Source organism: Neomonachus schauinslandi, chromosome X, assembly GCF_002201575.2.
Source record: "Neomonachus schauinslandi chromosome X, ASM220157v2, whole genome shotgun sequence".
Taxonomy (NCBI): domain Eukaryota; kingdom Metazoa; phylum Chordata; class Mammalia; order Carnivora; family Phocidae; genus Neomonachus; species Neomonachus schauinslandi.
Genome location: NC_058419.1, coordinates 93,948,358 through 93,973,110, shown reverse-complemented (window position 1 = coordinate 93,973,110; position 24,753 = coordinate 93,948,358). Strand labels below are relative to the sequence as shown.

General features: G+C 42.5%; 2 protein-coding genes across 2 annotated transcripts in view; both read left to right on the top strand.

The window, feature by feature from the left end:
* XK (X-linked Kx blood group) overlaps positions 1–11,252 on the top strand; it is a 40,459-nt gene extending 29,207 nt beyond the window's left edge. Inside the window, exon 3 of the mRNA XM_021681622.1 lies at positions 10,426–11,252. Coding sequence (XP_021537297.1) covers positions 10,426–11,252 — 827 coding nt within the window. The remainder of the gene's footprint in view (positions 1–10,425) is intronic.
* On the top strand, positions 3,920–7,815 carry LOC110572756 (60S ribosomal protein L30-like). The gene is made up of 2 exons (XM_021681145.1): positions 3,920–4,324; positions 7,703–7,815. The coding sequence occupies exons 1-2, from the start codon at positions 3,982–3,984 to the stop codon at positions 7,813–7,815; spliced, it is 456 nt and encodes a 151-aa protein (XP_021536820.1). The 5' UTR covers positions 3,920–3,981.
* Positions 11,253–24,753: the final 13,501 nt, after the last annotated feature.

Here is a 24,753-nt window from a genome sequence, read left to right as displayed (position 1 = left end):
CTATTTCTGAAACAACTTCATTGCAGTAATGAATGAGTAGGTTTTTTGCCTTTTAAAAATGTAATCTAGGGCCGCCAGGGTGGCTCAGTCGGTTGACCGTCGGTCTTCGGCTTGGGTCATAATCCCAGGGTTCTGGGCTCAAGCCCTGCGTCAGGCTCCCTGCTCAGCGGGGAGTCTGCTTCTCCCTCTCCCTCTGCCTGATGCTCCCCCTGCTTGTGCTTACTCGCTCTCTGTCAAATAAAGAAATACAATCTTTAAAATAAAAAAAATTTAAAATACTGTCTAATAGACATTTATTAAGTGCCTAGTAAGTATAGTAGTAGTGCATCTAGATGTATTTAAGTAAACATTTTTATTGAAGTATAAAAGGTATACAGAAAACTATACTATGTGTGTGAAGTAAATGCACCCATGTAGCCCTCTATCCAGGTCAAGAAACAGAAGAGTACCCGCACTCCCAGAAGCCTCCCGATACCCCTTCTCAATCACTTTCCCAAGCCTCCTTCCCAAAGGGTAACCACTAAGCAGAAAGCAGACTTCTAACATCACAGATTAATTTTTCCTGTTTTTAAAAAATCCATATAAATAGAATCAGGCCTAGCTTCTTTCATTCGACACTGTCTTTGTGAGAGTTATTTATGTTGTGGCTTGTGGTACAAGTTTGTTCTTTAGTGTAGTTGTGTAGCATTCCGTTGTATGAATATACCACAATGAATTGATACACATTCTTCTTTTGATTAATATTTAGATTATTTCCAGATTGGGATTATTAAGAATAATGCTGCTGAAAAGATCCTAGTACTTGCCTTTTAGTATACATATATATGTAGCTCTGTTAACGTCTATCCTCAGGAGTAGAATTGCTGGGCCATAGGGAATGCCTATGTTTAGCTTTAGTAGAAACTGCAAAAGTGGTTGTATCATTTTACATTCCCACAAGCAGTATATAAGAGTTCCAATGGCCAACACTTGGTTTTAATTTTAGTAATACAGTGGGTATGTAATAGTGTCTCATTTTAGATTGAATTTGTGTTTCCTGATGACTAATGAGCTTGAGTTCCTTTTCACATCTTTATTGGACATTGTGTGTGTGTGCTTGTGCATGTGTGTGTGTGTGTGTGATTTGATTGTTCAAGTCTCTTTGCCCATTATAAAAATTGAGTTGTATTTATCCTTTTGGTCCCTGTTCAGACCTTCCTGTATCTCCATGCTTCCATGTGGGATAAATTTCATTGGGCCCAAAATATCACCTTTATTATTTTCTTTAGAGCAGGTCTGCTGGTGACAAATGCCCTCATTTTTGTTTTGTCATGTCTTTCTTTTACCTTCATCTTTAGACGTTATTTTCTTCCCACTTTGAGATGCTCATTCCTTTGTCTTCTGGCTTCCATTATTTCTGTTGAGATGCCAATGTCCTTGTTGCTTCTTTGAAGTTAATCTGTTTGTTCGCTTGATTGCTTTTTTAAGGTTTTCACTTTGACTTTAGTGCTCAGCAATTTTAATATGATACGCTTAGTGTAGTTTTCATATTTATCCTACTTGGGGCTTAGTTTTATATTTCAGCAGCTCAGGAAAATTCTTAGCCTTCATTTCTTTAAATATTGCTTCTGACCCGGGCGCCTGGGTGGCTCAGTTGGTTAAGCGACTGCCTTTGGCTCAGGTCATGATCCTGGAGTCCCAGGATCAAGTCCTGCATCGGGCTACCTGCTCAGCAGGGAGTCTGCTTCTCCCTCTCCCACTCCCCCCTCTTGTGCTCTCTCTCTCACTCTCTCAAATAAATAAATAAAATCTTAAAAAAAATATATTGCTTCTGACCCATTCTTTTTCTTTTTTCTCTCTCTCCCCACCCCCTGACATTATCCCTTTCCTGTAAGTCTCCCATCCTTTTTGTTTCTCCATTTTCTTCTGACTTGCCTTCTGCCTGGTACTAATTATCTTTATAGCTATTTTTAATCTGTTAAACCTACTTGTTGATTTTTAAATTGTACTTACTGAATTTTTCAGTTCTATATTTTTGAGTTCAGTTTTTAAAATAGTTTCCAGTCTCTGATAAGTTCATCTTCTCATATAATTTTGTGAACATATTAATTACAGATATTTTTAAGTCTAAGATAATTCCAATATCTAGATCTCCTATTGGTCTGTTTTTATCATCTGTTTTCATTCTTGGATTTTGATCATTTCTCGGTTTTGTTGTTGGCATGCCGACTTATTTTTAATTAAATGTCAGTTATTTGTATTTTAAAATAGAGATAATTTGAGGCTCTGGATGAATTATCTTTCTTGAGGAAGATTTAACTTTTTTTTTTTTTTTTGAGAGAGAGAGAGAGCGCGCGCGAGTGGGGTTGGGGGGTTGGGTGGGGAGGGGCAGAGGGAGAGGAGAGAGAATCTTAAGCAGGCTCGATGCCCAGTGCAGAACCCATCCCGGGGCTCGATCCCACCACCCGAGACCATGACCTGAGCCGAAATCAAGAGTCAGACTGAGCCACCCAGGCACCCCCAGGAAGATTTAACTTTTGTTTATAGCAGGTAATTGGATTAGATACAGATGAATGTGATTCAGTTACAACTTGAGTTGGTTAAATTCTGTACTTCAGTCTTCGTGAGGGCTGATCTATTTCTGGTCACCTATACTCCTAGCATTTAGACTTTTCGGTTCCCACCAGAAAGCTTTGGGTGTATACCAGGTTCATTATAGGGCCAGAATGTCAATATTTGCTCCCACACCCACCAGCTTTGAGATACTGCTGAAAGCTGTATTCAGAGTCTTAGTCCCTTAGTACCTGCTATCATATGGACAAATATCTTAAGAGGAAAAGCAGCTTCAGAATTTTTTCTTGGGACTTTTCTTTGAGATCTTGGCCCAAGAAGTACTCACTGCTTTGGTAGATCTCTAATGCCTTTGAATGGATATTTTTCCACTTGTTCTTGGCAGAAATACTAGACCAAAACAAACTAATCTACCATTGCCAGCATGAAAATCCTCTTTTTGCTTTTTGATGCCTTATTTTTTCTTATTAGGGAATTAAAACATGAGAAGATAGAATTGTACTTTTTAAAAAAATGCTCATTGATGGCTCTGGGTAAGGCTAATATATTGATTCTTAAATTAGTCTGTGCAGATCTGGCCTTTGAATTTTGTCAAACTTTTTGGGATACATATGGGACTGTGTGAAATCTCTTATGAGTTCGTTCTACAGTTAGTAATGAAAAGCAACTAAGGAAGTAGACAAATGACCAATAAGCACATGAAAAGATGCTTGGCGTCATTAGTCATCAGGAAAATGTAAATCAAAATCACAGTGAGATACTACTTCACACCCACTAGGATGGCTAGAATCAAAAAGTTAATAATAATAAAAATTCAAGTCAATAATAATAAACACTGGCAAGGATGTAGAGAAATTGGAACCCTCATACACCTGCATACGTATAAAATGGTGCAGTTGCTTTGGAAAACAGTGTGGCAGTTCCTCAAATGATTAGATATAAAGTTATCATATGACCCAGCATATATGATAGACTGAAGAGAACATATTTGTACATGAATGTTCATAACAGCACTACTCATAGTAACCAAAAATGATGCAAATTTACATTAATTGATGAATGAATTTAAAAAATGTAGTATATCCATACAATGGAATATCATTTAACCATAAAAACGAAGGACTGATACATGCTACAATATAGATGAACTTTGAAAACATTATGCTAAGTGAAAGAAACCGGTCACAAAAGACACATATGATTTCATTCACATGTAAGTCCAAAATTGGGAAATCTAAAGAGACAGAAAGTAGATTAGTGGTTGCGTAGGGCCGAGTAGCGGAGGAGGTTGGAGAAATGATAGCTAACGGGCACCGGGTTTCTTTTTGAAGTGATAAAAATGTACTAAAATGGACTCTGGTGGCCTTTCTCTCTCCCGGCCATTTTGGCGGCTGCTTTTGGTTGGGGCCGTCCCTCATCTAAGGCAGGAAGATGGTGGCTGCAAAGAAGACGAAAAAGTCGCTGGAGTCGATCAACTCCAGGCTCCAGCTTGTTATGAAAAGTGGAAAGTACGTGCTGGGGTACAAGCAGACTCTGAAAATGATCAGACATGGCAAAGCAAAACTGGTCATCCTCGCCAACAACTGCCCAGCCTTGAGGAAATCTGAAATAGAATACTACGCCATGTTGGCCAAAACTGGTGTCCATCACTACAGTGGCAATAATACTGAATTGGGCACAGCATGTGGGAAATACTACAGAATACGCACACTGGCTGTCATTGATCCAGGTGATTCTGACATCATTCGAAGCATGCCAGAACAGACTGGTGAAAGTAAATCATGCAAAATTTTTCTTTAATAAATCTGGCCACAGCTTGTTGAAAAAAAAAAAAATTGACTCTGGTGATGGTTGCACATATTTGTGAATCGACTTTAAAAAAAACCCACTGAATTGTACACTTTAGATTGTGAGTTGTATGGTGTGTGAATTATATCTCAATAAAGCCATTAAAATAAAGAACTAAAGCAATATTTGTAGTAGCAGCTAGGGAGGGAGGGTGGCAGATGTGGATGCTCATGGTGATGATGAGCTTTCTCATTCTCAACCTCTTTATTGACAGTTTGTTAACCAGTTTTCAGGGCCTGGGGTGGAATTAGGGCAGCACACTAGAAAAGTAGAACACTGGGTTCTAGAAAAAGTGGTCAGGGATCATTCCCAGGAGTAAGCTGTGGAATCCTGCAAGAACAGTGATCTATAATGTATGGGGATTAACATAAGAATAATAAAAAAAAAAATTCTTAAAAAAAAAGAACAGTGATCTAGATAAGTGGCCAGGAAAACCCAACACTGCCAAGATCATCCAGAATGGTCTTGCTTCTGGTTGGGCTCCCACATGCTGAAGCAGTGCTTAGCTTCCTTAGTTATGCCTGTGGTCAGAGAATATTGTACTGTTCCTACATCTCCCTGTTTTGCAGGCCTCTCGTGTACCTCAAAGGGAATTTTTTTTTTTTTAGAATGTAGACTTGAATCTCAAAGACATTTTCTAATTTGGATCCAACCTCAGGAAATGTTGGAAACCGGTGCAACTTCTTGATTGAGAAAGGCACATGGAAGCAGATGTATTTGCATAGGAAGCCCATAACCACAGCCCATAACCCTCTGGTAAGGGGCTTTGAGAGTTCTCATTGCTCATTTCAATTTTAAGTCCGTGAGAGATCTGGAGCTTAAATTCCTTATCCAGTGCTGAAAAAAGGCTGTTCACAAGTTGTGCAATTTTTTAATTGATTTATTCGTTCATTTATTCAGTATACATGTATCAGTTACCTGCTTTGTGCCAGTCACTGTGCTAGGTGCTGGTGATAAAAATCTGTATGAAACAGTGGCTACACCTAGGAGATCGCGCCAAACCCAAGATATCAAGTGATGAAATAAAGGTCTGCATAGGTGGCTGGCTATGAGATCTCAGTAAAGGGGCGGTTAATTGAGCTCGGAAGAGTCTTGGAAGCATTTAGCACAACTGAATGCATGTAGTCGAATAAAGGCTAAGGAAAAGCATCATTGATGAGTTAACCCTTTAACTGAACCTTGAAGAACAAGTAGGGTTTATCCAGGCAAAGAGAAAAGGAAGACTGGTGGCAGAGAAAGAAATGAGTTAGGACACTATGGCAAGAACCACATGAGAATTAGCTAGTGACAGAACCAGAAAGGCAAGAGGAAAAGAACTCAGGGCCGTACTTCTCAAACTGTAATGGTCATACAGATCACCTTGAAAATCCTATTAAAATACAGATTCTGGGGGCACCTGGGTGGCTCAGTCGTTAAGTGTCTGCCTTTGGCTCAGGTCATGATCCCAGGGTCCTGGGATCGAGCCCCGCATTGGGCTCCCTGCTCCATGGGAAGCCTGCTTCTCCCTCTCCCACTCCCCCTGCTTGTGTTCCCTCTCTCACTGTGTCTCTTTCTGTCAAATAGATAAATAAAATAAAATAAAATACACATTCTGATTGACTGGGTCTGAGGCAGAGCACGTCTAACCAATTCCCAGTCAGTGTCTGTGCTGCTGGTCCATGAGCCATGCAGAGCAGCAGGTTTAGAGATCTACTTGGCTGTGATGGGAGAGGAAGGGGAAAAGTCCGACTAAACATACATTTTTCTGGATAGGGTGATCTGGGGTGATGGTGTCAGGGGCTGTTAGAGGAAACATCAGAGGAGTTTTCAGGAAAATAAGTTTTGTTCTGTTTGTGGTACTGTTTTGTTGTTTGTTTTGTTTTGAGGCACCTATAAGATATCTAGGAAGAGAAATCTAGGAGGCCCTTGGATAGAAGGAGACCATATAACCATGGTTCCTGAGTGGAAGAGAAAGATGTGCCTATGAATGAAGTTGAGAAGAGGCTGCAAGGAAAGTGAGGGGATGATTAGGAGCAAACAGTGTGATCTCTTCTACAGGAAAAGTTTCAAGAAGGTGCGAGTAAGCAACATCCCATGTTACAGAGAGATCAGGAAGGAGCCAGACCAAAATCCAGACTGCAAGCAGTTGAGGATTAAAGAGTGAGTGTTTTGATTAGAGATAACTCAAGAGGATTGACTGAAAAGTGTCAAGGAGATTGGAGTAGTAGACAGAAGTTCAGGGTGAAGGAGGGGTCCTTCCTCTCTCCCGCACCCTACTCTTCCCTTCCTTTCCCTCCCCTCCCCTCCCTTCTCTTCTTCCTTCTTTCCTTCCTTTTAGCATTATTATTATAGCAATTTTACAATAGGCAAAAAGATTGAGAAGATATTATAATGACTCTCCTGTATCCATCACACAGCTTCCACAATTATGTCGGTTTTTGCAAGTGAAGGATGGTTTTTTAGATGCAGCTGACTTAGGCATATTTGTACACTCAAGGAACAGAGCCAAGATAGAGGGAGCAGCTGCAACTTGCGAAGAGAAAGATGGTAATTGATGGAGCAAGGTTTTTGAGAAGGAAGCAAGTGGTGGAGTGCAGTACAGTAGATCCTGGCTCCAGATAGTAAGGAAAGCACTTTGCAGCTAATGAGTTGAAAGAAAAAGAGATAAAAAGTACTGCCCTTCAGAAATCTGGTTATAGGGGCACCTGGGTGGCTCAATCGGTTCAGTGTCTGCCTTCAGCTCAGGTCATAATCCCAGGGTCCTGGGATCGAGCCCCTCATCGGGCTCCCTGCTCAGCAGGGAGCCTGCTTCTCCCTCTCCCTGCTGCTCCCCCTGCTTGTGCTCTCGCTCTCTTTCTGGCAAATAAATAACTAAAACCTTAAAAAAAAAAATCTGGTTAAAATTCCAATTTTCAGAAGCTTCCTGTGCTAACCCGTTCAGTTGCCCTCTGCCACCGTACTCCACATTCCTTCTGTGTGTGCCAGTTCCTTCCTTGAAGTCATTCACTAAATTTTTGGGAAATATCTATTCCACCTAAACATTTTGTAAGTTCAGTCGTTTTATTTGAAGATCCAGTGTCCATGGAGAGTAGACACATCACAGAGAACAGCCATTTACCGTCTTCCACCTGGGGAGCAGCCTCTGTTACCTGTCCAAAGCAATAGAGAAACTGTTCCCCTTTTCCTACATATAGAATTCCCCTCCTAAGAGGAATCCTGAGGAATAAAATATTCATCATCACTTAACATAGGGATTCGGTTTTGGTGTCAAGTCAGGAAATGAGTAAATTCATGCCTAATAACAATTTGTTTCTCTGTGAAATAGGAAAAGAGTTCATTTGGAAGGAGGTGATTTGGCAGGAATTGAGTGGGAAGAAGCTTTATAAGTGTGACAAGAGTTTGGAAAAGTGCCAAAGCCTTCTATTCAGCTTTACCTAAGGTGATGTCTACCTTCTAATAAAAGATGAGAGCAGCAAAATGCCCCCCCCCCACACACACTCATAGAAAATGAGAATAGGATTATTAGGGGAAGTGAGACTTCTCTGAAGTGCCACTTAAATGGGCAGGACTGCCAACGGATCCCCTTTTGTGTTGACTGTGGGAGGATAAGGTTGGGAAGTGGCATCAGGGAACTTTTCTCCATTTAAGTCTGAATAAGTAGGTATTTGCATGAGCATACAAGCTTCTTGTCTTCCAAGTGCATCTCTCTTCTTGGACCCTTTCTATCTGTGACATTTGGCAGTGAGCACCCAACAGTGGGAGTGACGGTCGAAGTCAGTGATTTTACGACAATTTCTTTGCATTCTCAGAGGGCTTCAGTAGGTAGTTGCCACTGAGCACCAATTGGGTAATCATTGGCTCATTCTCTTCATAGAGAAATAAATGCAATTTGGAAATAATTGACCTAACAAGAGAAAAATGGGTAAATGCTTAAAAAAATCATTTGGGTCATTACAGTGTTAAAAGTAATAAATAATTTGAAGTACCAAAAATATAACTATAAATACTGTATGTGTACGAAGACAAAATTGACATTTTAATTACTAAGGCTTAGCTCATTTTCTGCTTATGAAGTATTTTTCTTATAGTGGGAAAAACCAAAGGACTAAAAGAAAAGGATTCAATGTTAGATCCTTAGAGTGTAGAAATTTGTAAAAATAGAAAATATATAAAACATATAAAAATACATCACCGATATGTACTGCTTTACAACACTCCGCTGAGTTAGCCTCTCAGGAAAAATAATTCAGTCCAATTGCTGCCCAGTCTACTCCTGTGATAGTGTTTCTATCTTTTAAATTTGATTAGTAGATGACAGTCTTTCCAGTGAATGAATTTGATGATTTAAATCAGTGCCAAAAGACTATGAAAAAAGTCGATGCTTTGAGTAAAATTGAGCTTCTCCCAGGCAAATAAGTACCAAGGCCTCAGAGCTTTTATGTCCACCAAATATAGATGTTTTTTCCATTGATTTAGAACTTAAATAAGGAAAAAACCTTTTATTGACATGTGTTTAAAATTATACATTTAGGGTAGAGACAATTATGTTATATGGACATTGCAATTTTATGGGTGAGAAAACAGAACCCAAAGAGATCATCATTTCCCTAGTGTGGCCTGGCGGGATAAGACTAAAACCAGAGCCAGACTCTTGGTTCCTAACCCCAAGCCCTGCCTCCAGTCTCTCCTTGCTCCAGTATTTGGAGGTGATGCTGGCCTATCGTAAGGGATTATATTTCAGTTTCGACCACACAGTTTGTGTTCATGGCTTGGTGGCACATTTCTAAGATAGTAGCTTACAACCACAGTGTCGTGCTCTCAAACACGGTACCATGTACCATTTATTTTTTTTTTTAAGATTTTATTTATCTGAGAGAGAGAGGGAGAGAGAGAGAGAGAGAAAGCATGAGCAGGGGGAGGGCCATTGGGAGAGGGAGAAGCAGGCTCCCTGATAAGCAGGGAGCCTGACTCAGGGGCAATCCCAGGACCCTGAGATCATGACCTGAGCCGAAGGCAGACGCTTCACCGACCGAGCCACCCAGGCACCCCACCATGTCCCATTTAAATGAGCCATATTTTGCCCCCTGCCATGCCAAACTTCTGCTTGGTATAAATTGGATAAGCCTATTAGCCATAGGTCATTTTAAGAAATAAGCAGTTCGAGTTGAGACTTCTTGAAACACTAAGGCCTTTCAGCCCAAGACAAGATTTCAGTAATGGTGAGTTTCTCGTTTCTTCAGCAATCTGCAGTTATAGTCTTAAATGTAACTGAAGAGTAAAGAAAAATGAGCATTCTGTAGTCGGGATATAAATTGCAAAGGTCATGCAGATATAGAGGAACTCACTGAGCAATTGATTATTGAGACTTTCTGTTTGTGTACCTACTGCTGGTGTATGTTGAGAGGCACCGAGACAGAACGTCAGACTTGGTCATTCTTGACTCCTTGGGAGCTTATCAGCTAAGTGAGGAAACAGAGCACACCACGTAAAGGACCTTACATATTCCGACAGAGCAAGATGGCGTTAGAAAGGCGTTTCAATTTGAGTTGATCCTGAGACAAGGCTTTGAGTGCATGTATTTTTGGAGGAGGGTGCAAGGAGCACGGGAGAAGGGACTAAGACAAGGCAGGCAAGGCAGCCAACAAAGGGAGCGTGATTAGACAGCTGTCACCACGGGTGACTGGAAAGTAGCCCTGTGAGGAAACACTGGTAAATAGGAGAGGACACAGGCCTCAGAGTTATGCTACCCAAGGCATGGGGGAGCCAGGTTAGTTCTGTTCCAGCTCTTATCAGGGCTAGACTTGAGTATGGAGGGCTCTCCCAGTGGCACGGATTCCCTGGCCCATAAGCCTCCCTGGCCCCTGGGCAGAGCAGCCTTGTGCAGCCCTGGAAAAAGCCCTGAGGCACAGTGAGCAGATACGGACCACTGGAAGTCAGCCTGTGAAAAGAAAAGAGAAGGGTCCAAGGAATAAGGGTAAGGAAGTGTCTGCGAGAGTAGGATTCTTGGCGAGGTGAGACTCGACAGTGCTCTTTCTCTCCTCTCCCCAGGTCTCTTCATGGTCCTATCCCTGTTGTCCATTGTGTACGGAGCCTTGCGCTGCAATATCCTAGCCATCAAGATCAAGTACGATGAATATGATGTCAAAGTGAAGCCTCTGGCCTATGTGTGTATCTTCCTCTGGAGGAGCTTCGAGATTGCCACTCGAGTCATTGTCCTGGTCCTCTTTACCTCCGTCCTGAAGGCCTGGGTGGTAATAGTTGTACTCATCAACTTCTTCAGCTTCTTCCTGTATCCCTGGATCCTCTTCTGGTGCAGTGGCTCCCCATTCCCGGAGAACATCGAGAAGGCCCTCAGTCGGGTGGGCACCACCATTGTGCTGTGCTTCCTCACCTTACTCTATGCCGGGATCAATATGTTCTGCTGGTCAGCGGTGCAGCTGAAAATCAACAACCCTGACCTCATCAGCAAGTCCCAGAACTGGTACCGGCTCCTGGTGTACTACATGCTGAGATTCATTGAGAACGCCTTCCTCCTCCTCATGTGGTATCTTTACAAGACTGACATCTATATGTATGTGTGTGCGCCTCTGCTGATTCTGCAGTTGCTCATTGGGTACTGCACAGCCATCCTGTTCATGCTGGTGTTCTATCAGTTCTTCCACCCTTGCAAAAAGCTCTTTTCTTCCAGTGTTTCCGAAGGCTTTCAAGAGTGGCTAAAGTGTGTTTGCTGTGACTGCAGGCAGCAGAAATCCCGTGAGTCTGTAGGCAAGACTGATCTAAGGTCAACCGGAGACAGGGATGAGACACCTTCTAGCAGTAAAATAAGTTCTATGCCCAGCCAGATTTTGAATACTGATGAGCTCTGCTCTGCTTAATAGGACCTGAATCTCTCGGGGTTCAGACGTACTGTTTTCTGGGTTGATCCTTGTTCTTTCTACAAGTGATGGGCCCTGCGCAGTTACCAAGAGAGGGAAGTTAGCTCTCAACTCCTTGTGAGTTGCTCCCCTGTAGAGAGCTCTTGGGCATGTGGGAACTATGGAGAGAAGGCAAGGAAACCCCTGAGCAGCCTAAGGTACCGCCATTTGTAGTTGACCTTGTCCTCCCAGGCATTACTGGCCTTTTCACTGACAAGGTCCCCATGCTATCTGAGTTGGGCTGGTTAGATCCATCAGGTAGAGTGAGGACAGGAGCTTTCTTGTTTTCTAGGTTTTTTTTGAACTGCTGGTGTAGGTAGCCCCCTGTCTTATTTTCTCTGAGCATAGCTTTCATCCAGGAGCTGTCCTCATGACCACAGAAGGTTACTGGGGTTTTGTCATCAGCAATATCATTCCTGTCAGAGTTTTCAGAGAGGGCTGTTCAAGTTTGCTTTTTGAATAGACAGATGTTCCATTTTCTCTCATTAGGGCTCTTTGTACATAGCCAGCTCTAGCCACCTTGGCCTGCTATCTCTGACTGATTCAAAAGTCTAGACTTGGAGACTTTATTCCCAAGGATTCATGGATGCAAAATTGAATTCTGAATTTGGCTATGGAAGCGCTAAATGTTAGGAAAGTTGTATTCCTTCAATGTGTTCAAGAAATTCTAGATTAAGAAGATTGTTAAAACATCAAAATGATGTTGGCTTTTATAAGCAGAAATCTTACCTTCTCAGGATGGTTGAAGATAAATGAATCTGCTGGAAGGTAGATTTAAACCTCTTCAAGGTTCAGTCCCATCCTACCGTTCTGGGAAATTTCTAGTTGAATTTGCTAGGATTTGCCTTCTTAACAAAGAAGAAAATAAAACTCATAGCCTTCTCTTCCCCTCTTCTTCCTTGCCTGTCAGCAAAGTTTTAGACAAGAGTTACATTGGTTAACTTAAGTTTTTCTAGAAAACTTCTCAGAAATCTCTCACCAGCTGTGACTGTATAGGGCATTTTACTTTTCATTATTTGAAGGAAAAGGGTCTCCTCTCCCAAGTTAGATATTGATGTCAGAAACTTTTAAATTATACAAAGAGATGAAATGACCAGAGGATTTTTGTCTTTAACTGAATGTATTTTGACTTGGCATGATTATGAGTTTTTTTAATGATATCTCCAGTTTTATGCTCCCCTGTCTCCAGTATAATTTCTCCTTTAATCTGGAACCATATTTGTTTCATAAAAGGATTGTGTAGCATACCCTCAGTTGTCTCGGGAAAATGCCTGGATCTAGTGCCATTGTGTCTACCATAAAAACCTTGATAATGAAATATCTGGAAACAGGCGACCTGTCACTGACTAGGCTGGACATTGCAGGACAGTCAGGGTTGATGGTCTAAGGACCCCTAATGGCTGGACTTTCTGACCCACCCAGTTTCTAATAGGCAGTCTGTCAGGAGACAGGTTACACATGGTGAGTTTGAGCAGGAATCGTGGTCTGAATTAGACAGGGATGGAGGGACGGATACACCCAACCTTGGCTTGGAAGCCTGTCTCAAGAACCGTTACAAAATCTGAGCCTTCAAATGCATTTTAAATCATTTTAATGTAGAAGATAGCTAAGCATCTTAAATGACCCCAAACCAAACTAACAGTGATGGTCTGTCAGGCTCCCATAACCCAATTATAAGGCACATTTATAAGGACAAAGAGGTTTGCTAACTAAATTGCACATTTTGTCATCTTTAACCCTTGCTAGACAGATAGCCCTGCTCTGGGGCTGTGTGTGTCCATTCACTTTGGGGGAGAGAAACCACTGGTGTTTTTCTGTATGGTAAAAATTTAAGTCATAGTGAACTGAGAATTTTTGTTTTAAATTTATTTATATTATACCTCTGAAAGTGATAGTTCAGACTGCAGAGCTAGGTTGCCCTAAAGACAAACAAGCAAGCAAGTTCCCTCATGTGTTGAGAGTTAAAATGTTTTTCATTATAATTCCAATTTTTCAAACTCTCAGTGCTTTGTCTAATTAATTGCATGCCATAACTTGTCATGACAACTGCTCGAACTGACTCATGATCATTTAGCTGAACGGAAGTGAAGTATTTCATCAAAATATATTGAAATAAGATCATCAAACACATTTAGGCTTTGTCTCTTCGTTCCTGGAGACAGCACAGTGTAGAGATTGGCACCTCCCCGTGTAGCCCCACAAGTTAGTTAATTGTTGTATGCCTCGGTTTCTTCACCCACAAAATTTGGATGATATACTTGCCCAGACTACCTCACAAGGTTGTTGGTTGAAAGATCAAAGTAAATAATAGATGTGAAAATGCTGTGAAAATATTTTAAAGTGCCATGCATATTTAAGGAGTTGTTAGTATAGTTTTCAAGTCCATAAACAGGTTGTTACTATGTTTTTACTGTTAGAAAAGAAACAAGCAGTGTCATCCACATGAGTGTCTTAAGTGAATACGTTGGGCATGTGTAAATGGTCTTTATTCTTGGAGAGAACTCAGCACTTGCCCTTTCTCTTGTCGTTAGTTGCTTACAGATATTAGCACCCAAACACATGGTACTTGGAGGAAGAAAACCCACTGGAATCTGAGAAATTGCTTTTGGTGATCATGAGTTGATCATTTTTGCATCTTGCATCTTTCATTAAGGACATAGTAGCTAGTGTCTTTTGACAGTTGTGCTTTACAAATTGAATGCCTGATCCTGGTAGACTTTAATTGAATGTGGGTTTAATCTTTTCAGCCTTGTAAATGGGAAAATAAATATTAAAAGTGTCAAATACAGCATTTCTTTGGAAACCACCTTAGAACATTAGTGCTGTGGTTATGAGTGTGATGTGTCAGTACTTCTCAGTCAATAAACTGTGGATGTGAGCTTTTGCAGGCTGCTTCTATGCAGCCATTGACTCTAATAAATACTGTTTATGTTTCTTCATATAATAAATTAATTTTTGAATTTCCCCTTGTGTTTCATTCCTTATACAGTCCTTTCCTGGCTTTTTGATGTCAGGGAGTATTTTAAAAACAAATTTGAAAATGGTTTCATTGTGATTAATTATGGTTTTGTAACCTCACCTGGAAATTCCTTCTGCAGGATGAGAAATTTGAGACTGCTAGGATTGTGCCTTGCAAGACACCAACAGTTCATGGAATTTTCTGTTTTATAAGCATTTATTCCATTTGTTGAAGCTGCACTGCTGGATACTAAGATTCTGCTCAGCTGTCTGTTGATTGCTGTGTGTGATACCAAAAAAAGAGAGGCAATACAACTCTCTTCTAGACAAACATAAATGGTGTACTGATTCAGATATTAACATGAGTAATCCTATGTAAATGACAATCCATTTACAAACTATCCATTGATAGTTTTGGAAGAAAAACTATCAGTTATTAAAGGGGTCATTTCTGGGCGCCTGGGTGGCTCAGTCGTTAAGCATCTGCCTTAGGCTCAGGTCATAATCCCGGGGTCCAGGGATCGGGCCCCACATCGGGCTCCCTGCTCAGCGGGAAGCCTGCTTCTCCCTCTCCCACTCCCCCTGCTTGTGTTCCCTCTCTTGCTGTCTCTCTCTCTCTCTGTGTTGAAAAATAAATAAAATCTTAAAAAAATAAAGCGGTCATTTCAGAGCATGAGATAGATGTGGATTGTTTGAATAATTCCTTTTCTTCTGAAGATGGCCTTGCAATTTGGAAAGACTTAGCTATAGGATAAGTCTTTTTCAAAGAGAGCTCTTGGCATTCAGTCAACCCCTTGAGAAAAGTGAATGTCAACAAGTATAGTGTTTAAGTAGGTCAATCTAAAATTACTTCATTTGGTGTTTGTAAATGTTTCATTTTGAAATGAGTTCAAACTAATAGAAAAGCCTCAAGAACACTGCAAGGGATTCCTTTTTATCTTGCGCCTAGGTCCACCTATTAACATCTTGCTGTGTTTGCTTTGTCATTTCTCGCTTTGTCTCTTTAGCCCGTTATTCTGAAATATTTCAATGTGTGTTTCCTAAGAGCAAAGCCATAGTACAGTGACCGAATTTGGGAAATTTAACACGGACACAATACTAGTTATCTAATCTGGCGTCCACAGTCCATTTAACAATGGTGCTAATCACTTCGTTTGTTTTCACAAAGCTTCCCCAACTATGTGAATCTACACAGTCCTCTTCTCAGAGGGTCTCTTTATTTAAAGTTATGAGTAAGTTTTAACTTCCCTGTGAACACTGGGACATGTTACCAGTACTGATGAACAGCTTAAAACCATACATTTGGGATGTTTACTGGTAAACTGGATAGTTTTTTCAGGGATGTACATTTTAGGCATCAAGATTTGCTGCTTAATACGTGAGCCTGTAGTTTACTTCCTCCCCCTCTCCTCCACCATGATAGTTCTGTTTTACAGTGTTTAGGCCCAAGTTTGTAAAGATTATGAAGGAGATGAAGGAAATATATGTTATTCCTCTATGGCCATATTTCTCTGGGTGCTCCTCTTCCAGGAGAGTATATTCTCTCTGCATAGCTTTCCAAATGGGAAGGAGCTCAGAAATGTCAACTCTATATACTGTAATTAAATGAGTAACATTTTGAGTCTTTTTCCCCCCAGAAAAAGGCACTTCATAACAGCAGAGATTTGTACAGAGCTGGGAATTCAGAAACATCCCCAATCCTGTTGTTCCCAGCACATAATAACCCTTATCAGACTAAGAAGGTGTGTCTGTTGCAGAAGCCTGCCCTAGGGAATGCCCCACTCCTTGTCACCTCCTTTGCATAGTTGTTTGGGCCAAAGAGAAGCAGTGTCGGTTTAAGCGGGTTTTGGAAGCCAGAGCGTCTATGAGGAGTATATAGCAGTATGCCTCAGCAGCATCTTGCAGAAGGCTATCGGAAAACCTCCCAGGTGGCCTCCCCTGCCTGCAGCATACACCCCCATGTGACATGGTTTGCCTCCTCCCAAGGAGGGAGTCATCCAGTTAGATCTTGAGATCCTGCCTGTGCTTCTGCTCCCTCCCTGCCTCCCATCCTGAGTTAATTCTTTCTGAATGATGGGTTCCTGATTGAAACCTGATTAGCCTGCTTCCTAGAGCCCTGGGAATATCACCCTCCTTAGACATCTGCATCATGCATACTGGTTTCATTTCTTATCAGTCAGCTTCCTCTTTTAAATTTTTTTTTTTTTTTTTTGCGAGAGAGAGAATGAGAGAGAGCACGAGAGGGAGGAGGGTCAGAGGGAGAAGCAGACTCCCTGCGGAGCAGGGAGCCCGATGTGGGACTCGATCCCGGGACTCCAGGATCATGACCTGAGCCGAAGGCAGTCGCTTAACCAACTGAGCCACCCAGGCGCCCAGTCAGCTTCCTCTTTTAATTACCTACACTGTACAGTTCATGCGGCAGGTTTTCAGGAGCGGTAACACTCAAGAAACAAAACAGGATTTAGAAAGTCTGTTTTAGAGTGGTGCTGTAAGACCATCCCTGCCAGTACCCCAGTGCAGAGGAGAATGATTCCCTGGTGTCACCTTCTTCTAACAAGGTGACTGTAAGCAGAGTGGCAGAATTTTTTAAAGCAATGGTGCCCAGCCGTAGGGCTGCTGACCTCCAAGAATTGGGCAGGCATTGCCCTCCTCTACACTAACGAGAGATGTTTGCACGCTAACTAGAGACGTCTGGCACACACTTGTGCAGTTAATTTCCAAACCGATGGGAATGCTGTTGGGAGTGATAGAACAGGACTGATTAAATGTGTTGCTGTATTTAAAGTAACTTTGTCATCATCCCCCCAGCCACTACCATGAGCAGGTATTAAAAATTCAACTACTGTTGTGTGGAAGGTGACCTTAAAAGACCTCCTTTGTAACTAGAAATATCAGGAATTACTACCCTTGGAGGTTGTTTGTTTTTGGTTTTTGGGTTTTTTTTTTTTGCTCTGCTGGAATATTGTTCTCAAGCATACTTATCATATACTCTTTTCTTTTGGAAATGAAGTTTGTTCACATGCAAATCACTTGGCTTCTCTCATTTGCAGCTTGATTCAAGAGATGAGAAAATATTTTTAGTTTTAAAATGTAATGTGAATGTTCTACCTTCACAAAGTAAATTATCCACCTTCACACAAAGTATGTCATCAAGGTGAAATGTTTTTACACTTTCAAAGCACTAATAAATGTATATGTTAGCAGAATAACCATCACAATAATGAAGTGATTTCTGTGCATTCTTTACTTCACCTCCCAAGTCACCCCCTTGGACTTATTAGGAATTATAGCAAGGTACCTTTAGCTACAATTTGTAGAACACCCGATTAAAAGTGATTTTTAAACAATAGGATTGTGTTACCTGACCTAATAAGAAGTTTGGAGAGAGGTGGTTCTAGATTCCAATGGGCCAAAGAGCCTCAGGCCCCAGAGGTTTTCCAGCTTCCTTTCCGCTGTTTCCAACCTGTCACTTCACCTTCGTGCTTGCCTCCTTGTAATTACAAGATGGCAACCTGAGTCCCAGGCATCACATTTACACAACCGAGTCCAAAATTAGAAAGGGGATTTCCCTTTGGGCAGCTCTATTACTTCTGGAGAAAAAACTTTCTTAGAAGCCCCCCAGCACCTACAGCAGAACTTCCCCAGTTTCTTCCTGGCTGGGGTTGAGTCACATCCCCACCTCTAAAGCTGTCTCTGGCAAGGAGAATGCAATTGCCATGCTTTCCTACGACTGTGCAGCGTTCACCCCCGGGGACTGGCAAAGGGGCCACCATCCATTAGCTTATGGGAGGATGAATACCCACAAAAACCGGGTTCTAACAACAGCAAGTGGGGGAAATAGCCATTTGCTGGGCAACCTGTAGTGTCTTTTTTAAAATTGAAGTATAATTAACATAAAACGTTAGAGTAGTTTCACGTGTATAACGTATCGATTCAACAATTGTATACATTGCTCTATACTTACCACCATAAGGGTACTCAGGATCTGTCACCGTGCAATATTAGTGACTATATTCCCTATGCTGTACTCTTCATCTGTGTGCCTTGATTTTATAACTGGAAGTTTGTACCTCTTAATCCCCTTTATTTCTCCCATCCCCCCACCCACCTCTTCTCTGGCAACCACCAGTTTGTTCTCTGTATTTGAGAGTCTGTTTTTGCTTGTTTGTTCATTTGTTTTGTTTTTTAGATCCCACATATAAGTGAAATCATATAGTATTTGTCTTTCTCTAATTTATTCCACTTGGTATAATGCCCTCTAGGTCCATCCGTGTTGTCACAAATGGCAAGATCTCATTCTTTTTTATGGCTGAGTAATATTCCATTGTATCTATATATCACATCCTTCTTCATCTATCAGTGGTCACTTGGGTCGCTTCCATGTCTTGGCTATTGTAAATAATGCTGCAATATACATATGGGTGCAGATATCTTTTTGAATTAGTGTTTTCATTTTCTTTGGGTAAATATGCAGGAGTGGAATTACTGGGTCATATGGTATTTCTATTTTTAATTTTTGAGCAATCTCCATGCTGTTTTTCCCAGTGGCGGCACCAATTTACAGCCCCACTAACAGTGCACAAGTGTTCTTTTTTCTCTACCTCCTCACCATCACTTGTTATTTCTTGTCTCTTCGATTCTAATCATTCTGGCAGGTGTGAGGTAATATCTCACTGTGGATTTGATTTGCATCTCCCTGATAATGAGTGATGTTGCGCATCTTTTTGTGTATGTTGGCCACGTGTATGTCTTCTTTGGAAAAATGTCTATTCTAGTCCTTGCCCATTTTTTAATTGGGTTTTTTTTTTTTGATGTTGGGTTGTGTTAGTTCTAGACATTTTTGAAAATCAAGATTCAGCTAAGCTGATGAATTGGGGAAGAATGCAAAAGCTCCCTATCCTCTCTATCCAAAAAGAAAAATCCTATACTTACCTCTTCTTGCATTATGTGTCCCTGGTTAAGAGGCACTCTGGAAGAAGTCATGTATTGAATAAATAGTGGCAATTACACCCGGTTATTCTGTGAGGGCGCCTGCTAGTGGGGTTGTCTCAGCGTCACAAGATTGAAATCGTGGAGCTGTGGGCATCTAGAAAGAGCAGGAAGGAAAACTCTCCTCAGCTCTGGAGAATCGGGAACCCCAGAGGTTCGATGGGGATGGGGAGAACCAGGTATTCATTCATGAGTTGCACACACATTTAGAGTGCCCCTGTGTGCTGGATGCTGCACTCAGCACTGAGGGTGGACCGGTGAGCAAGAAACTCATCTGGTTTTCAGAACTCAGAGTCTATTTGAAGAGACAGCTATCCAACCTGGTAATTTCAATGCACAGAGGTCAGAGCTATGATGGCAGTCTACCTAGGAGGTCCTAGGGAGAGAGATAAGGAATCCAGATCTGGTCTTGGAGGTTCAGAGAAGGTACAAAGAGAAAGTGACATAAAATCTGAGACCTGGGGTGAATTTACCCTGAAGTCTATAAAGCTTAAGCCTCAGGCCCCCAGTGAAGGTTAGGAGGTGTAGCATGTTCTGGGTGGGAAGCAGTCAGGAAGCAATGGGGAAGCACATCTACTAAGCATTTCTGCCTCCACTGTCTGAAGAGATCACAGAAGGAAGGGACCTGAATCTCTAAGTAATTTACTGTGATTTCTGGTTCATTCTGAATATTCTTTCATGTTGTACCAAATTTGGAATTAATCTTTTTTCATTTTTTTTTTTCAAAGCCTCTCCTCAGACCAAATTATCTGTTTCAGGCACCATAAAACTTGGATCTGCCCTTGCTTGAGATCTGAATCATGAGGAGGCATTTGCCTGATGAAGGCACTAGAAAGAATGTTCCTGGTAAAAGGGACATCATGTGGAAAAGCCTGGAATTAGTACAAGGGACATTTATAAGCAGCGAAACAGCCTGTAGGTCCGTGTTGCTGGAACATGGGAGAGAGGTGATCAGGAGGCACGCGGTGAGAGGGAGAAGGAATGATAGTGTTGACATGAGCCAAGCCTATGCTAAGTGTCTTGTACACATGATCACTTCTATTCCTCACCACAATCCTATGCAACAGTTACCACAGTTATGTCCATTCTGCAGAAGAGAATGCTGAGACTAGTGAGCTAAAGGAACTTTCCTCTGATAGCACAGGAAGTAGCAGGGTTGGAGTTCAAGCCCAACGTGGTCTGGTGCCAAAGCCCAAGTGTTTAATCCCTAGACTCTCGTGGCTCCTAAATTGTGCCCAATTTGCAGATGTGGTTAGGTCTGGCAGATGACAGAGACTGAGGGAAGAAGCAAGCCTGGTGGCATTTCCCGGGGTACCCTGGTAAGAAGAGGCAGGAGCTTGTAAGGCAGCCCTTACTCTGTAGGGAGGAATTGTTCCTGTTCAGGCCTCAGGCTGGGGGCTGAGGCAGGGTGCCCTCCACAGCTCCCAGCACTGGAGCCGTGCTCTGAAGAGCCAGAAGGGGGTCACTGGGCTGGAATCATGTGGGTCCCAGAGGAAAGAATTCTGGGGTTGAAATCCCATTCTTCTACAATATTCATGCTCAGGGCCACTCTCCTCTTTTCCTGGAAAAACGGAGAGGACTTACCGAAGTCCAACTAATGAATTAGAGCACACCTGAGCCTAGAACCTGGTTTATCAAGTCTTATTTCTTTGTTCTTTGGAACCAAAAAAGTTACCACTATTTGAATAGATAAATTAGAAAAAAAATTCAAGCTGATATTTTAGGAGGGAGACTATTAAGTGCTCACATTGCGGAGGAAGACAGTTGGATTAAGGGGTCATAGTTACATGACATTTGATGGTGTCAGGACAGGAAACAAGAAATACTTCAAGTTCTACCCAGACCATTCAATTCTTTCTTCCAAGTCCCCAAGGACAGTGTTTCCTGAGAGAAGCAAGGAAGTGATTTTATTTTCTCCCCCAACCCTGATGCAGAACTTTAGTTAGCTGGTCTGACACATCTGGAAGGATCCTTTTCCCCACATTGGAAAGGTTTAAGTAGCTTAAATGTTTAACCACAGGCTATAAGACTTCCCCTATGTATTTCCTCTCACTGCCAATATTCAACTCTTGGAATTACAAAGACCAACAGGCCAAAATGCTCAATCACCTGTTCCAGAGGGCACATCTTTCACCTGTAAAGGATTTCATGTGGACTAATCCTGGCCCTGAAATCTGACCAATTGGCTCTGGACATCTTGAATTACGGAGAGGGTCCCAGGAGTTGCAAAAGGAGGCAGAGCGATCTTCAGCCGCTGGGGTGACATATCTCTAATACCGTGGGTTACAGGGCAGGGGGAAAAAAGATCCTAATTCTTCTGCCTGAATGTTGACATCACTTTTTAGGTCTTGGAACTCCTTGGGATTGCTTTACATTCATCTCCCATCAGAATTCATTCTCTACTTCCTCTGGAGAACTGATTCTGAAGGAAAAGGATAAGCAAGGTTTCTATTAGGTCCCAAAGAACTAGTAAGGCAAGGTGGGACTCTGTACCTGACGGGGCTACCTGGGATTACAGGAGGAAACAAACATTACGTTCTCAGGGCCCTGATATCATTGACAAATTTCCAAAGGGAAATAAACTTTATGCTAAAATGTCATCTCCTTAGATAGCACTCTGATTCGGCATCCTATACTAGTGAACGCCATGATGTCTAAACCAGCACTGACTGGTATTAGCAGCCACTAGCTATGTGTAACTACTGAGCACTGAAAATGTTCCTAGTCTGAATTGAGATTTGTCATAAGTGTAAGACACATCAGATTTCCAAGACTTAGTATAAAGAAGAATGGAAAATATTAATAATTTTTGTATTTTGTTACATGCTGAAATGATATTTTCAGACATATTGGGCTAAATAAAATGGCTTAAAATTGATTTCATCTCTTTCTAGTTACTTTTTAGATGTGTCTGTTATAAAATTTTAAATGTCATATGTGGCTGGCACTTGTGGTTTGTGTTATATTGGACAGTGTTGCTGTGGACATTTGGATAGATACATTGAAGACCTGCTTTTCTATGAAGAATGCTAAGTACACCAGAAAAATGCCAGAGCAGCCAGGTCTGCTCCTTGGGTGGCATTTTCCTCCCCTTGTGTGAGTAAAATTGTATTTACAGTAAGAACACGTACTCCTCACTATTATTTCTGTATTCAAAGAGAGTGCCCTGAGCAATGGGGAAAATGTTATTCTATATAGCGGTTCTCAAACTTGGCTGTCCGTTAGCATCACCTGGGGGGAAGGGCTTTTACAAATTCTGAAGTCAGGCTACACCCAGACTAATTAAATGGTAATGTCTGAGAGTGGGACCCAGATATCAGGGTTTTTTTTTTTCCCCCCCATTCCCCAGGCGATTACAATGTACCTGGGCTCTCCAGTATTCCATAAATCTTGCTTCATAAGCAGAGGTAGGTGTCTGGGGCTTAAACAAGTGAATCTTTCGTCAGATATATGTGTCTAAAGGTAGCAAAATCGCTGATTTCCCCACACTGTGCTCAGATGTCCAAATAAAATATATCTTTTTAACAGAATGCATCTGAACTTCTTCATGATTCCAAATCCCCATTTGGCATGTGAGCGCACACACACCCACCCACACCCACACACACACACACAGGACCCACAAAACCTTGCTAAGCTTGGCTTCTCTGCTAAATTAAAGTCTCTTTGAACTAACTGGACATGTTAGACTTAAAATGCTCTGTCTTTCAGAATGCCTGCCCTGCCCTCCTCCTTTCCTAAGATGGCAGCACCCAAGTCTGTGGGAGAGAGACTGTGTGACTTCACAGGCAGAGGACCTGTGGCCTGAGGCTGGTCTTGAGGCCAGGTCAGGCCAGTGTTGGCTCACACCTGGGTCCTACACATTCTGCTGGAGTACTGCTGCTGAGGTCTGCAGCTGGGGGGGGCCTGTTCTCTGTCTGCTTCCTCAGCCTTCCTTGGCTCGCTGTGAGCTACAGACCCCAGAGCCCATACCATTCCCTCCTTTGGGCCCGGAGACTGGGCTGTTCCCCACAAGGAAGAGGGCATATGGAAGGCTTTTGGCCTCAGCCTCACGTCCTACCTCCTCTGGGCAAGGCTGGGCTTCCAAATCCCTATAGCCACACCAGAGGCCTAGTCCCTGTCCTCTGTCTGTCTGACTGCACCTTTCCTCCTCCTTGCTAACACACGGTTCGGTGGGGCCCCAGATAAATGTCCCTCAAGAGTCACCAATGGGAAGAGGAGTGAAAGCTCCTAAACCTTTGGTATTCTCTCAATCGATTCAATGTGCCCCTGGGAATGGGGACTGGCATCAGGATGCAGGGGGTCCCCTCTTCCCGTAATTACCCAAGGGCCCACTGTCCACTTCCTCTCCCTCATAGCCTGGCCTTCTCTGGGGCAGCATGTCTCCTGTTCTATGTGCCCCAGGCTGAAAGAGTGTCCTCTCTGCTCTACAAGGGCAGGGTGGCCCCAGCCCTCTAGGATTTGCTTTTGTGCTCAATGAGAGCCAAAGGAACTTAGAAAACGGTTCTCTCTCACAACAAAGCCTGAATTTCAAGATCGTGTCTTCAACTCAAAAACTCTTTTTTGCCAAGTTCAAATGGAACCGCTCTGCCTTCCTCTCCCCAGTTCTAGCCCATATGACATCCCTTAACCCCCATCCTCAGCAGCTGCTGCCTCAGGGTTACTAGGGACACGGTCAGCCGCGTGGAATGCAAAAGGGAGAAGGCCATTACTACGCATCTCCAGATATGATTATCACTCTCATTACAATTATATAGGAACAGTTTGCTAAGAGCCAGGCCCTGTTCTGTGGGCTTTACACGAATCAAATCATCTTAATCCTGGTGACAACTTCATGAGGAAACAGGCACAGAGAGGTTAAGTAACTTGCCCAAAGTCACACAGCTGTCAAGGTCAACCAGGGATTTGAATCTAGACTGCCCCCAGAGTCTTTGCTCTTAACCTCCCAAGCTCTTCTCTCCCTCCACGTAGCCCCTTCTTCTCTTCCTTTCTCTTCTTGGGTGATGCAATGGTGACAAGCTTCAAGGAAGCATTCTTTTCACGTGGGAGACCCAAGAGATCTCACTACTGAAATGCCTTCTGGGAGAAGTTGGAGTACAATATTCAAAAAGTAAATAAACGCTTGTGAAGGCAACTTCATTTACTATCAACTATTAAAGCGCCCCCTCCTACAGTATTTAATCTGTCTCTGTGGCATCCGAGTCCTTCGCTTCAGGCTCTTTTGAATTCCGGACACTTCCGTTAACCTAGAGTTGTTTATTATGCAAGGCTCCCATCCCCACTCGGGTATCTCACTCATTACTGTCTCCTGATTTCTCCAGGCTATCACCGATACTCGGCCCTACGCAACTCACACCATGCCCTGATGTGATTATATGTTGCTTTCTGGTTGCGTCCTCCATGCGCGTTTTACTTCCTCACCTTGACTGGAACTCCTTGGGTGGGGGGGGCGTCCTACATCAGACTCGCAGCCCTTCCCCCCCCTCCCCCCCCCCCCCCCCCCCCCCCCCCCCCC

Coding starts and splice junctions, on each gene's coding strand:
- LOC110572756 (XM_021681145.1), top strand. CDS start 3,982: ATGGTGGCTGCAAAGAAGACGAAAAAGTCGCTGGAGTCGATCAACTCC. Junction 4,325..7,702: donor GCCAGAACAGACTGGTGAAA/GTAAATCATGCA, acceptor TCTGTGAAATAG/GAAAAGAGTTCATTTGGAAG.